At 30.6% G+C, this 15,912-nt stretch overlaps 1 protein-coding gene across 5 annotated transcripts; it reads right to left on the reverse strand.

Moving 5' to 3' along the window:
• Positions 1–625: 625 nt before the first annotated feature.
• Positions 626–15,893, reverse strand: LOC108560407. 5 transcript variants are annotated; one of them, XM_017917945.1, is made up of 9 exons: positions 15,233–15,893; positions 5,495–5,588; positions 4,743–5,013; positions 3,424–3,707; positions 3,332–3,367; positions 2,967–3,239; positions 2,468–2,912; positions 1,596–1,787; positions 626–1,529 (listed from the first exon to the last, which is right to left on the reverse strand). In XM_017917945.1, exons 2-9 carry the CDS (start codon positions 5,573–5,575, stop codon positions 1,372–1,374), a joined length of 1,740 nt encoding a protein of 579 aa, XP_017773434.1. In that variant the 5' UTR covers positions 5,576–5,588; positions 15,233–15,893; the 3' UTR covers positions 626–1,371. The 5 variants fall into 5 exon arrangements, with proteins under 5 accessions (XP_017773434.1, XP_017773441.1, XP_017773426.1 ...); XM_017917952.1 differs by having other exon boundaries at positions 5,495–5,619; XM_017917937.1 differs by lacking the exon at positions 15,233–15,893 and adding an exon at positions 9,914–9,988.
• Between the last annotated feature and the right edge of the window lie 19 nt (positions 15,894–15,912).

Raw genomic sequence — 15,912 nt, forward strand, 5'->3', positions numbered from 1 at the left:
GGAAAAAATCTACATAGACAATTGATAAGTGAAAGAGAAGAAAAGCACAAACAATCAACTGTAATCTCATATTTTACTGCTTATTTAATAAAAATTTGTTCGAAAAAAACTGTTTCTTTTTCTTCACGAAGGAACGCATCCCAGTTCTGGTCATAGTATTTTTACCTCTGAAGAGAAAGTAATCGCATTTGATTCGTTAATCAATAAATTCGTTAGCAATAAATATTCTTCTTCGATTGTTAAGTTAAACTCGTTGATATCTCATTTAAAAACTTTTTTTTTTCATATGTTTTTCAGAAAAATATAGTTTTGTCAAAACATCCTATATTCACTTGTATTATCAACGCTTTAAATATTCGTAAACTCTTTACATTTATTAATTTCATTAGATTGATATAAATTAATTTAGTCCACAAATATAATTTTATTACAAATTTCTTGTAACTGTATAACAATGACAAAACAACAATTTATTTTATTATAAATGAAGTTTTAAGCTTCTTAATATATAACATTCAAACTACGTAATATAATATCAATTTCGGAATAAGTCTACAAAGACATTTAAGGTTTTGTAAATAAAACGCTGACAACATCATTCGTGTATCAATGATATTTCTGTCAATAAAATGGATAAGGATTTTATTAATTAATAACAATAATAATGATTAGAAAATAAGGAGAGAAAGTAACTCAGGATAAGGATAATATTGTTTGTTTTGTAGATATAATTTCCATTTGTTTGCAATCCTCATTGTTCGTTTCTTTGCACATCCTAATTACACAATAATTCCTATGTACAATTGCAAATTGCTAAAAATATCATATATTAATTTAGGTACATACATATATACTATATACTTTATATTATTATTATTAGAACACTTTCTCACAGATTCAGTCTTGTAACAGCTACTTAATATCACACATAGGGTGTATTAAAAAAATAACAATGTAATTTATAAATTAATTAAAAGTAACGTTAAATAATAGTGATAATAATTCAAATAAAAAATACACATAAGGTCTGGTTGATGATATCCTCTTACTTTGTCGTAACGAATAGACGATTAGAAAAGTTTTTTTTTTCAATATGCTTTCTTCTTAGTTCCAATAATAATGAGTTTTTGTTTGTATTGTAATATTAAGTAATTTCTGACTCAAGTTTTCTTTTTACCCTGTAAAGAGTTTCCGGAGCTCGTGGCTCTTCAATGTAATACAATATACTTTAAGCTTAATCCCCAAACGAGTTATAGTGCAATAGCTATACATGGATGCTACTAACGTTTGGGGGGACGCTTCCATCTCAAATTTTCCACGACAGACCTATTCTTTTAATACTGGAAAATTAACTGATTAGATGTCGGTTTGTCAGGTGGTCGTCGTGTCGGATTCGGTTTCCTCCTTATTTCTGGATTTGACCCACATGATGATGTACTCTGCGCTCCAAGCGATCACGCAAAGCAAGATGAGGAAAGTCTGAGAGTGGATGCAAATCGGATAGCTTCCGGTGATGTCCCTGATTTTACCTAAATTACAAATAAATTTTAATGTTTTCTTTATATTTACTGAATTATGATGGAATATTTATTTACCTAAAACTGGTCCAATGCATACAACGAATAGACCTTTACCGACCATGTGGAGACCGAAAGCGGCCGGTAGCTTCTCCAAGGAGGAGTATTCGGAAATGGTTATAGTGAAGTTGATGAGTGCAGCTCCTCTAACGAATCCACAGAGCACAAGCCATCCCATAATAACGCCCCAATCCGATTGTTGTGCGAGGACTGCGAACAATAGAAATATAAATTAGATCGGTGGGAACAGGTGAATCCAATGTTTGACTCGAGTGCGAAAACGAAAGAACTCAATGAAATCAAATCAAAATCAAATCAATAATCACTTCAGAAGCTGAATATATAATATGAACCTGCGATTCCAAATAGATATATACGATTACATATGGTATATATGTATGTATAAATAGAGAGATAGGAAAAAATCATAAGAAATGGCTCTCTTCGTATGTTTTTTTTTGTCTCTTATAAACTTATTAAGCTTACAACTCTATTATTTTTGTTTTTCTTTACCTATTTAAGGCTCCTTTGGCTGCCAACAAAAAGTCATAATATATTAGAATACAATGACCATTAGAAAATAAATTACAGTTAATTTGAGAACATAAAGAAATAAACCATAAACGGGAACCAAACAAAATACAGCAGCGCAGCAACTCTTTACTGAATCAAGGAAACGAAATAACGAAAAAAAACGAAAATGAATATAAGGGTAACAGAAAGGTATAGCGAAAACGGAAATCGAAAAATTTCAAAAGTAAAAAAAACTGGGAAAACAATAATAATAATCTTTCCACGGAGATCCCGGAGGTTCCTTCTTTTCGTTGGGCGACGAGGTGAGAACCCAAATGGCTGCACTCGTCGGGTTCGCGCCTCTTGCCGTAAATTACCTGATCTGAATATCCCAAGAAGGAGGATCGCGCTCATGAACAGAGTCCTCTTCGAGCATGTGAGCCTGTCGCAGATCGGGGGAAGGATGAGACGGGCGCAAATGTCGGTAAAGGCCTGCACGGAGAGGAACGTCGCAGTGTTGAGCTTGTCGTAACCCAACGATAAAAAGAAGAACGGCGCAACCATTTTGAAGTTCTGCTCGGCGACGTAAAACACCGACAATCCAAATAAAAGATTCAAGAAGACGGGATCCCTCAGCAAATCCAAGTCCATGAATACAACGATCTTATGCCACACCGTCTCGTTGGGTTTCTGCGGAATCTCCAGAGGTTCTCTCGGGAAATCTTTGAACATCTTCTGCTGAGATGTCAATTGCACCCCTGGGTAACTCATGTTCCTCCTCATATGCAAACCGTCAGAAGAGGAACGCCTCTCATTCTCGGGCTAGACAGAAAACAATTAATGCAAAAATATAAAACAAATTTAATTTGCAATTACCTGCAAATGCAACTGTAAACTTGAACCAGTAAAATCCAATCTGGAATAGCTCGACATTATGGACTCTTTCGAATCTTTTCTGCGTTGTTTTCCTGCGAAGCTCAGAGCGGACAAATTCCTCGGAAACGCGCCTTTACTAGTTAAACTAGGTACATTCAACGATTGCTTCTCCAAATCCTCCAAAGTCTTCACTATATTATTCTTTATCAAAGTTTGCCCTTCCTGCAATTCACTGGTATCTTCATCGTCCGTTTCTTTAATTGTTTCCATTTCCTGCACAACATTACAAAATTAATAACTCACAAGAAATTCAAAGATCATTTAGTTTTTGTGTTCAGTAAAATCTGTATTCAGTTCAATTTTACCTCAGTCGAAGAAAAATAAAAAGATATTCCTTGCAGCTTTCGAAGATAAGTTAATGTTATGTTCGGATTAGTTATGATTTTAATATACTCACTTGATGATAAGCTCCTTCCTCGTCTGTCACTTCAGGAACGAAATGCCATTTCGCTGGTTGCAGAACCAAAGATCCTACTAAACTGTTCAAGAACATTGCTCCAAGAATCAAGATGGAACCTCGGAAACCGTACGTTTCTAGTAATATCCTAACAGCATGAGGCATCACCATCATACCGAAAGCCGTTCCGACCAAAGAAAATCCCAAAGCTTGACTACGCTTGTTTACAAAGTAATGATTCAATGCAACGAAAGTTGATGAGGCTGTTAAACCAACACCCAAACCTAAATCACACATAAATGTATTAATAAAATTCTTCATTAATGAATTAATTTAATTTTAAAATATAGGTGGAAAGACTCCGGTCAATAGCACTTTATATGTTGTTATACCATAAATTTCCTTTATTGTTATTTAAAAAAAAATAAGAAATATATATACTTTTAAAAGACATATTATGATTATAAATTATATAAAATAAAATAAATTGAAATATAATTACAAAAATTAAATTCATAACTCTGCAACCAACAGTGCACAAAACATATAAAAAAGTATAACTTAAAAACTCAAATATTGATTGCTCGTCAGATTTGATTGCTCCTAAACTATTTCCTATATAAAATAGATTTCGTTGGATTTTCAGATATATTTTCTTATTAATAAATCTTAACTAATATTAACGAATATGTTTTTAATATTTATCAATTGTATTCATTATCACAAGGCCAAAACCATTAGTTTTATCTACATCAAGTCTGGTCAAGTTTAAATGGTATTAATAATTAAATATCTGTAATAGTTAAATGTGAAAATCTAATTGCCTTTGAAATGACTTGTGTAAAGTAAATCAAAATATATTTTCTGGCGATGAAAGAAAGTAGTTGTTACGAAATGAAGGAAAACAGAGAGACGGGAAAAATCAATGTTTTGTAACTAATTCAAAGGACGGAAAGTTTTAGAGTTGCGGTGATACTGCGCATCAAATATGCAATTGGGCGTCGCGACGTTGCAGACCACATGCATTTTTAAGGAATTTCCAATTCGATGCGCATAATGTATAATTAGAACAAAAATCTTTTGATTTTAAATTCTTGATTGTTTTTATAATTAAAAATAAGCAAAATAGAAAGATTTTGTTACGAAATGCATGATCTTATTTTAAGATTAGGAACACTTTCCATGCTTTTTGGCACCTTCTGCATCAGGGCCAAGTTCATTTGTGTTTCATTGACTATTCAAACATAATCTGATACGTGTATAAATTGAGTTTAAATATAGTTTTTTTTTTTAATCTGTATTTATTTGAGAATACTCACCATTTATAATACTGTAAGTGGCTAGGATATGTGCCATGCTCTTAGCCGGATATGTCAACATAAATCCGCAGGCGCTCAGCAAGGATCCCATTAAGGATACCTTACGATATGATAAGGCACGAATCAAAGGTCCAACGAAAAGCCCTGAGAAATTGATGAGGGCGTCCAGCGTGCTCATAATCAATGCGGCACCCGTCGTCTCCACATCTAATTCCTTCAACAAGTCGCCAAAAAGGAGACCGAAAGACGGTTCCATTGATCTTGTACAAAACTGAAAAAAATAACATCGTAAATAAAGCTTCGTATTGTATTTACGTAATCGTCAAGTGGATCAGTTTAACGCAGATAAATTTAGCGACAATGCCACCTAGTGAAAATATAAATATCATCCTGCATGAGTCAGAGTCTATCGTTCAGAAAAAAACAACAACTTCGTCAAGGACTTAATCCATTTGCTGAATGTGTAAGCTGCAATAGCTTTCGAGATTATCGATTTCGGAAATTGGCAAAGCTCTAGCAACAACAAATTTCCTTTCAATCACGTTTAAATTAAGTGGAAAACTCATTTTCATTAAATCCAAGAAGTCAACTCAAACTACAACAAGAAAAATCGTCCACTGAAAGAACCATTCACATGCATTTTTTTATGATTCATGGATTACTTGGAAATGAACTTAAAGGGAATATTTGTTGTAATTTAATGATTCGTTTCTAAATTTGGAATATTAATGTAATGCAAAATCAATACTTACGTTGACTATGCTAACGCCTATGACTACAACCCACCCCCATCCCCCATCGGGAGGAACCATTTTCTTTTGATCAGCAAGCATGGTTCTGGCCACCCTAAAAAATCAAACAATCCAAATGTCTATAACTAAAACAAAAATAGTTACAATTAATTCAAGTTATCCAAGTAAAATATTTATTAAACTATCAAATAATTCCCGAAATCGGCACTTTTATGTTCACACTCAAAACAATTTTCATTCATAAATTCACATATAAAACAGATTTGATTACAGATGAGAACATAAAAATATCGAAATAAAACATTCACAATATTAATCTTCTAAATATCGATTGATTGAAATTGAATACTAACTACTAAATATAAACTATAACTAACATGATTACACTCTGCAGAAGTATAAATCCAATAAGCCAAGGCAATGATAAATGTGTTGACTAGTTTGTCGGAAACCAATGTGACCTACTTTATTAGAGACATTATATTGTGATAATCAATTCTATGCAACAACATAATTTATAATAAAAACAAACTTTAATTTTCTTGCAAATATTATTCGCTTCTATAAAATTTAATTATTGCTAAGTAAGGTAATCAATTAAATAAAGCTTCGTATGGTTGACAAAGTTTTCGAGTATTTGGAGTTCTCTTAATGGCCACTAAATTCCATACGATTTCACAAAAGATTATTTACATTAACGTTAGTGTTCCGTCGCGAATTGGTTAAAGCATTCGTAATTAAATATTAGCGTAGAACAAAGTCCGGCTTCGTTAGTCTTTCCGTCTACAAAAAAATACATAAATCTTTTAGGATGTTTATTCAATGATTATACCGCAAGAACAAAATAAAGAATTTTCACTTCAATTTATCAGTATGTAATATGTATAGCTATTCCTCAAATTGTGCGGTTCCAATATACCGGACTGTTTGAAACCGAACTAATCTAAGAAAACAGCACAAAAATAAACTGATACAAAAGTAATTTTGTGTAATATTTTTAATTTTATTAATTAATTGAATATATTTATTGTTTACAGATTGACCAATTAGTTTATTTTAAAATTTTTACTATACTGAATTCGGACTGATCAAAGCCGCACTATGCGAGGTATTACTGTATATTTATATTGACAATTTATCAGTATGTAATAAGTATAGTTATTCCTCAAATTATGCGGTTCCAATATACCGCACTGTTTGAAATCGAACTAATCTAAGAAAACCGCACAAAAATAAATTGATACAAAAGTAATTTTGTGTACTATTTTTAATTTTATTAATTATTTGAATATATTTATTGTTTACAGATTGACCAATTAGTTTATTTTAAAAAAATTACTATACTGAATCCGGACTGATCAAAGCCGCACTGTGCGAGGTATTATTGTATATTTATATTGACAATTTATCAGTATGTAATAAGTATAGCTATTCCTCAAATTATGCAGTTCCAATATACCGTACTGTTTGAAACCGAACTAATCTAAGAAAACCACACAAAAATAAATTGATACAAAAGTAATTTTGTGTACTATTTTTAATTTTATTAATTATTTATTTGAATATATTTATTGTTTACAGATTAAAAAAAAAATCCTATACTGAATCCGGACTAGTCAAAGCCCCACTATGCGAGGTATTACTGTATATTTAAATTCATTATTTACCTATAAATAGTAAAGATAACATCGGTCGATAGTCGAAAGAATCAATACATTTTATAAATTTAATTAGAAGAATACATTTTTTATTAACAAAATTTGAAATAATTTACATTTTATTGACTGATTCAAGTATTATATTATATACTAATAGCACACTATATTTGTATAGATTATCTTGCATCGATTATGAGATAATCGTAATTTATTTGCTGAAATAGATTAAATAAAGTTATCTTTATTCATTAAATAATAATTTTTAATAATTCTATATAATTTTGTACATCATTTTTTTTTCTTAATGTTTTTCAATCTTAAATATACACATTCAAAAATTTGCAATTATTATAATAAAATAAAATTATTTGTTGCAAAAAAATAACTAATTTAACCATAAGGAAATATTCAATTTTAATACAGCAGTGTTTGCTTAAATACATCCACAATACGAAATTTCAAGCGGTTTCAGTGCATGTGCAATATCGATTTTTGTTTTGTGCAAATGTCCTGTGCTAGTTGACCTAAATTCGCAAGGACGTACAAACAAAAAATAAACCCCAACTGAGCGAATACAAAACGGAGAAGCTATTAATTATGTAACAGAATTCAATTAAAGTGTCCACGAACACAATAGGATTCATTAAATTTCCGTTTCTTCGTGGCTTTACAAATTTGCGCCAAAATAATATTGTTGAATGAAATCCAATTGAATTAAGACTTTTTTGACTTAATTAGAAGCGAAATGCGCGTCTTCCAACCGGCATATTAATATAATTCCCGCATAGAATGCAAACAAACAAAAACAAGCAGCTTTGAATTGTAATTAAATAATATTGTTTATACCTTGTGCTACTGCTGCGAAACGCACGTCCGTATAATAAATTGCATTAACAAAGAGAGAAAAAGGAACAGGTAAACATTTTATCGTTATTTTGTTTACCGATAAATCTGTAACACAAATATTGATGTTGTATTACAACACGGTTTGAAAAAAAATCGAGCAATTTCTATAAGAATGACGATGATTGTTGAACTTATCACATTGGCCTTCGATATTATAACGTATTGTGCTAAGAATCAGGTAAGTTTTTTTTTTCAATTGATGAAACGTCAAAGATTTGCACCCATCAATTATGTAACATATTCAATGTTGAATGGTTATTGAATTTTTATTTTGTTATTGTGTTTTTCATTGCGTCGATGGTTTATTTGTTTACGTTAAGGTGTGGATCGACGAGTCCGTCTGTCGGTCAAGATTTCTAGGTCTTCGTCCCAGATCCTGATCCCGTGGCAGCGCAGAGGGGTGGCGGGTTGCGTAACCGTGGCGATGAGCACGGCACGGCGCGAAATCGATTTCCCTCGGCTGCCGGCTTACATAACGACGTGCGTATTGTGCAAATCGCAACATCCGAACGGCACGACGAACATCTCATAAATTAAACAATAACAATTGTTTCTCTTTTGCACGCATGATTTAATTTAACGATCAATAAATATATATATATAAAAATACGTTAAATTCAATGGAATCTTTACAAGCGCATAAAACTTCAAACAACCAAAAATAAATATATATTTAAGTTTTATTCATTTATTTACATTTTTTTCAAGCGCATGCACGATTTGCGATGTAATAATTGCTGTATGTGTCAAATGAATGAATCAAGTAATATTCCAGAAACTAATTAAATTTTTATTTATTACAGTTATTTATGAACATTTACGTGTATTTTTACATAAAAGATTTAAATCGTCAGAAATTTGTTATAACAAATTATATAATAAACTATTACACTTTTATCCATATCGACAAGTTATATAGGAGAAATTTCTCAGACTTTTGTAAATCACTATTTTTTATAATGAATTCTCTTGTTCAATAAAATAATCACTTTAGTCAATATTTTCTTGAAATTTATATTAGCTAATATTTATTCCTCAATATGAATTAATAATTAAGTGAATTTTCTTATTTATTTTTGATTGATTCATTTTTTTTATGATTGTTATACAAAAAAGTTATAAATATTTCATAGAAAATGACTTCAAAGATCTATTATATTTAAATTAATGAAAAAATATTATATAAACAATGCAATACATGCATGATTTTTAACACATGACGCAAATCAATGAATTCATATTTATTGATTTTTATAAAAATAAATCAGCTATTAACTTTCTTTAAATTAAAATTAATTATAAATAGGATAGATGAATATAAAGTTTATTGAATTTTGCTGATATAAAAGTGATACAATTTCTTTGTTCAAAATTAATATTCTCAAGAATGTAGTCTGTGTGTGTTTTTTTTTATTCATTGTTTTGGTAGATTCATGTCGGAAAGATTCTCGCTGTTGAATGAACGCAACTCGAGACGGCCCAAATTTTGTGGTAGGTAATTTTCGGGTCGCAGACACGAAGTGGTCCTATCCCAAGTTCAAGGTAACCACACCGAGTCCGACGACTTGCGCAACGCAGCCGAAAAGGAATCCATCAAAGCAGAATTCGATAATCGCGATGGAAATTTCCGACCGCGCATATTACCATACCAGAAAAGACAAAGAAGCCCTAATAGCAGTCAATCTAAGCTTAGCTCTTATAAGATGATTACCTCAAAAAAAGGTTCTTGTTTTTTATGTTATTATAATTTTGTCTTGATTTGTGTTATTGCAATTTTTGATGCGTTCCCCGAGTTGGGACCTTCCGGCGAAGGTGTATAAAAAAATATTATATTTATGATATTCAGGATACGTACTCATCTCACGAGGTCCCGGTGTCCGTCAAGGTGTTTGAACAACTGATCGGACTCGGGATGAGGATTCGCCCGTGCCATCGATCCCGAAGGGCTCGCGGTGCGCGTCGTCACGTGACGACGGCACGCGCCGACGTCGTCGTCCCCACAGCTGATTTCTGGATAACGCGGGTTGCCCATCGCAGGGTCCACGCTCCTAGGGGATTGCACGCAGACGACCTACCGGGTCATCGCCTCAGACAAAGAATCATCTTTAGCTCGATATAAACGAAAATCTTTGTTCTACCGCAATGAGTAAGGTCGAGGATATTTACGACTTTATATTAATAGATTAGTTATTTTTGTAACTCGAGCTATTTTCTTGCAAATACACTTTGATTTTATCAAACCAGAAATAGAATTATAACGACAAAATTATTCAAAATAATAAAATAATTTGCACACATTTACTTTATATTCATATCATTAACTACCATATTTTTCGAACCAATACCTTGAATACTACAGCTTCGATCAGTCCAGATTCCCTATAGTCCGGTTTTAAAAATTTAAATAGAACTAAATTGACAAATTGTCAAAATTAATTTTTTTTTTAAACACACTACATATATTTTTTTTTTTCGCTTTATAGTAACGTTTTTGTGCAGTTTTAAAGTCCTCTATTAGTCCGGTTTCAACAGTTGACAAAACCGATTAACCGAACTATGCCAGGTATTTCAGTATTTAGATTCATATATCAAATTTGTACTTACTAATTATTAATCATAGATTACTTGGATTGATTTTGTAATCAAATTGATTTTTATTAATCGAATGAACACCATTTGCTACTACTACTAGTAACACTCACGCAATTCACAAAACTGAATTGATTGTTGTTCCAAACAAATAAAATACCTCCACTACTTATTGAATACCTATTGATTTAAGTAGCAGAAAAATAAAACATTACCAACACCTGATTACATCAAAACTGTGTTTGTTTTTGATCATTGACCCAAATCCGATGAGATTATTTATTGTACTTCTTGAATGCATCTACACTCGGCCGAGATGTGATCCATTTATTTGTTATAGACATACTTCTTGACATTGCTCCCATAATTGTAACAGATAATGCCGGTAATATTGTTTTTGCCTCGCAATAAGAGAATGCTGCACTAATTGCACCTCCAATATTGACTCTGCTATTAACACAAACATTATCGTATTTTTTGTTTGCAGATACATACGTTCGATTTTCTATGCACCAATTATTGGCTACATTGTGAATTGTTTACACATTCCGCGAAATCCTAGTTGCGGTTATCGATTACAATGCGACTGCAGAAGGTTCCTTTAATTATACATTTTAATTCAAATTAATTTTCAGCTAACAAATTCGTCGTTCAAAGTAATGTTTCTGCTGTAAATTATACAAATATTTCTGAAAGATAAAAGATTCAATAATTTATGAAAGTATAGATGCAAATTGCATCATGCAATGATTCGTAAAGTTGCGTGTTCTAAATTAAGAAAGTTTATATTGAATGTTTAAAGTATATGGAATTTTCATAGACGAAGTTTATATTCATTTGATGTGACATGAGATGCAATTTCATACATGAAAAAAAATAGATTGTTTATGCTCAAATGTCGGTCTCTTTGTTAAAGCTATTAAAATTAAGCGCGTTCAATTAAGATCATTGAGTTATCCGTGCTAAAACTGCATATCGATTTTATTACGTAACCAGATTAGATAGTACACGAATCAGAGTTTTATTAGTAATACTTCTGCTCCAATTTCTCACAATTGGATAAACATGTTATTTTTCATATAAGACGCATCTTAAATTTATTAATTAACTTTATCATAAAAATTTAAAAGATCTTTAGTTAATTTTAACAAAGATTTGATAGTCCTTGGGTCATAATTTTGACCAATGAACCATACATCTATGATCAACTGCGAAACCAAAAAAAAATCCCCGAAATCTTAGTTTTCTGATTGCATCATACAGGTTAAAATGCCTGTTGAAACACAACCTAATGAACGAATTCCTACAACGAAAAGGAAGAAGTACTTTTTTTGTCCAAACAAAAGCAAGGTTTTGTGAGATATGCAAGAGACTAATTTTTTCAACTCGCTAAAAGAAATGTCCAGATTATTTTGAGCAATATAATCAGTTTTAAATGATGTTAAATTCTATGTTTATGGTAAAAATCTATAATTTCATCTATTTTTTTGAAATATTTAAGAAATTGGTCATTTTGACCCATAGATAGCAGTAGCTGGTTAAGATACATGTTATTTTCCATGTATTAAACTCACCGGTGTATAAAAAGCACTTTAAACTTGATAATTTAATGATGATGATTTAAGAAATCAAATTAAAAATATGAATTTGTTTTTATGTAATTTCAAATAAATTTAACCAATTTCTCACTTTTAAAAAATATGTTATTTTTCGTTTTATTCTTTACATTTGATAACTAATGATCTTAAATGCAAATAACTTGGTCCCAATGTATAGAGTATTTTTTCTTAAACTGCAACAACTTTTACAAAAAAACAAATATTTCTATAGTTGCATTTAAAAAAAATGTGATTTCCCGATAAGATTACCCAAAATCTATTTTTTACTTATTTAATATAGAACAAAGGCAATATAAATAGCATCAAGTGCATATCAACAATTTAATTCATAATTTTCGGTTAATTATCTAATTAGAATTTTAAAAAAATAGTTCGAAATAAACTGATTTGAAAATTATAATTTCTAAGTTTTTTGTTTGTGGTAAGTGAAGGAGTAACGTTTAAAAACGTAGTTTATATTTGATTGATGTACCCCAGATGAATAGAAACTCTATTGTGTAGAGACATAAAGTAAATTGATGCTCCAATGCGGTTTACCACAACAACGAAAAACAATTCCGTAATGCTTCTCCCATAATTAATTCGCCAGTTTAACTTCTCCACTAAAAGTGATGAACACATGTGGCCGTTATAATCAGGATGATGGCAAAAAAAAAACAACATGAAACAAAAATATCTATAGCATGTGGCTCGAACGTGCAGATGAGCAGAGAGGTCTCACTTTCAACATACATTCGCGCTAATTGAATTAGTGCTTCCTTCACCACAAAAACAAAGAAATGTTGATGGAAGTAATTACAAAAGTCATTTAATCTGCAATTGCTTTTACAACAAAATATTCCTATACAAAATAATCTTAATTAAGTCAGCTGGAATTGGATCATATGGATTGTTGCATTACGCATAGGTCATGTGGAACTTTTCATATTTATTGGTTAAGTGCAGAGGCAATTTCTTTCTGAAAGGTTTTCATGGATCGAACGGAAAAGTATGGCGATAATACACATCATTTTATTGATCAGGCCTTTTCGTATTCATGCACGCCTTTATCATCGTGTTTCGACAACAATAAATTTTAATTTAATGCAATCCTTACACGCGAATACAATTACGTATGAAATATTGAATACCGTTTCATTATTTATGTGTTATTGCATTCACTGACTTCACAGAAATATTCAAAGTTTATATTCCAAATTCTATGTAATTCTTATAACGTATACAAGTTAATGTCATTAATACTATATTAAAGGTAGATTTGAATCGTCTAATTCATTGAGTTATTTCCCTAGCTGCTTCTACTGTTTCCTTTTCAAGGTCAAAGTGTTATATTTGCAAATTTTCATAAATCAAACATTTTTCTTGCGAACTCATTTGTCTAAATCAGTGTGTCTTCTCAAAATGTGTGTCAGATCAATTCTGATTGTTTTTTTACACATACCTATTGTTCGGGGGGTTTTGTATGTCCAAATGAGAGCCAAAAATCTATGGACCAAAAAGTTTGATACAAAAAACTAAACTATATTTAAATCTGTTTTTTTTACTATATAATTTGTATATGTATGTAATTCATATGTATTCATTATACAAGTTAAAGTAATTTATCTTTTCATTTTGAAAAAAAGAATGTGATTATATAACAAGTATTTTAGAGATATGTTAAGAGACAGGAAATACTCGTACCGTCTAATTTTATGACATATGTAATTTGATCCAATTCGTACAATATTTTTACATAAATAAGCTAATTGAAGTTAATAATTTCATATTATTTTTGAACGATCCAAGGTTAAAAAAATCGACCAACATTAAAAATGTCTCAATTGAAGCGAGTTTTCCATACTTTATTAATAGATTTTGCATTCAAATAAATGCTTTTCACCAACATATACAGAAATAACGTTAAAATTGTAAACTTTTCAGAACGCATGATGTGTTTCTTAATTGAATCGTCCTCTGTTTTGACATATTACTAAAAGTGAGTTTGTTTTCACCAAATTATTTTAAGAAACGATTTATTTTTCTTATAATTATTAAAAAATTAATTACAATATACAAAAATTGACAAATCGTTTTTTTTTTAACTCTTAATTATTCACATTTTCATTACGCATCATTCTTATTTTTATTTGGACATTTGTTCTATTTTTAGATTCTTTACAATTAATTTAATGCATGTACGATAATGAAACTTTTTGCAGAAAACAAGTTGCGTTTTTTAAAATCAAATGAAATTTCAAATAAAAATAATAATTATTATGAAATTACGAAGTAAAAAAATTATTTTTTTAGCAGAAAATTTATTTAAAAAAAATGTATTCAAATTAAATGCAAGTCAATATACAAAGTTTAAAAATAGTCGCAATAAAGCAAAAAATAATAATAATAATATTGATTGAGTTAAATAAACGTTCAATCGATTTCAATGACTTTGAACAGCGTATGATAATTAGCGGAAAATTTCATGTACATTTTCTTTATGAACGCGCGTGAAGAATTAATTATCTATATGAAATTAACAACGCTTCGAGTGAATCATTTAAATGCTGCTGATAGTGACATTTCCTGTAAACGCAAATGCGATGATTAATTCATGCACATCTTTATGGAAAAAAAGTGCTGATATTATTATCATAAAGAATGTTTTTTTTTATAGAATATTAAGTATGTTCGTATATCTTAATAGGCTTTGTTTCTAATTAATGACATGGATTTAATTTGTTATTTCGCGATGTTAATAAATGAAACTATAATCATGATACTGCATGAAGTTATAAGATAGCGCAGAAAATAATATTTGTTTTGTATATGAATGCATTAATATAAAAAAAATCTATAATGTCAATAAATTAAAAAGTAATCTAAATTAATTATTAAAACATTGATTTTGTGAAATATTTTATTAATATAATATTCCTTTAAATTGGTAGTGAAAATGTTATGATTTTTTTTTTAAGTGAACTTACCTGAATTGTGATTAAAATATTAATAGTTTTCTTAGTTCATCACTTTAGCGAATTATAGTTTGAGAGGAAGCTTTTTCCCTCTATTGTTGGCACTATCTCAGAGCAGCGCTTCCATCGTAAGTACCATAGCCACTGCTCTCGACGAGATTTGAAGTAGGTATAAGTACCGAATTAACCGCTATATTTGATATACAGAGTACTCGAGCCGGCGTTTCGACGTAAGTGGGAGACATCAATACGCGATGCAACAACAAACATTTCGTGACATGACCCGAAATTCGCCCAACGACAGTTTTTACAAATCACAGATAGTAACAAGATAGGAAATTTTGAAAAAAAATCAATTTTATTTTTACTACACTTATATAAGAGAGGGACACGACAGGAGCCAATGATTTGTATCAACAGCGTGACTGTGTTTACTAAATGTAACAGGTTTGAGTCGGTTTTCGCTCATGCATATTGTTTTCGGTGTTTACCGATTTCGGATTCACCTTTCGATGATGATGATCAACATGACGTTACACCTTCGAGCACGCATTCCTGATATGATCCTGATTTATTTATTTATACTTTTGTTGCTCAATCAATTAACGCGCGTTATCGTCGGCTCTTGTGGTTCTTAAGGGACGCTAACTGTGCAAACAACAAATAGCTTTTTAGCGAGTTTGCGAAAATTA

Source organism: Nicrophorus vespilloides, unplaced genomic scaffold (genome assembly GCF_001412225.1).
Source record: "Nicrophorus vespilloides isolate i.1.1-1 unplaced genomic scaffold, Nicve_v1.0, whole genome shotgun sequence".
In the NCBI taxonomy this organism is placed as follows: Eukaryota; Metazoa; Arthropoda; class Insecta; order Coleoptera; family Silphidae; genus Nicrophorus; species Nicrophorus vespilloides.

Excerpts from the sequence above, each read along its gene's own strand:
- LOC108560407 (XM_017917945.1), bottom strand. The coding sequence starts at position 5,575 with ATGCTTGCTGATCAAAAGAAAATGGTTCCTCCCGATGGGGGATGGGGG. Across the intron at positions 3,708-4,742 it reads CACTTACAGTATTATAAATG|GTTTGGGTGTTGGTTTAACA; the intron begins GTGAGTATTCTC and ends TGTGTGATTTAG. Across the intron at positions 1,530-1,595 it reads ATGCATTGGACCAGTTTTAG|GTAAAATCAGGGACATCACC; the intron begins GTAAATAAATAT and ends TTTGTAATTTAG.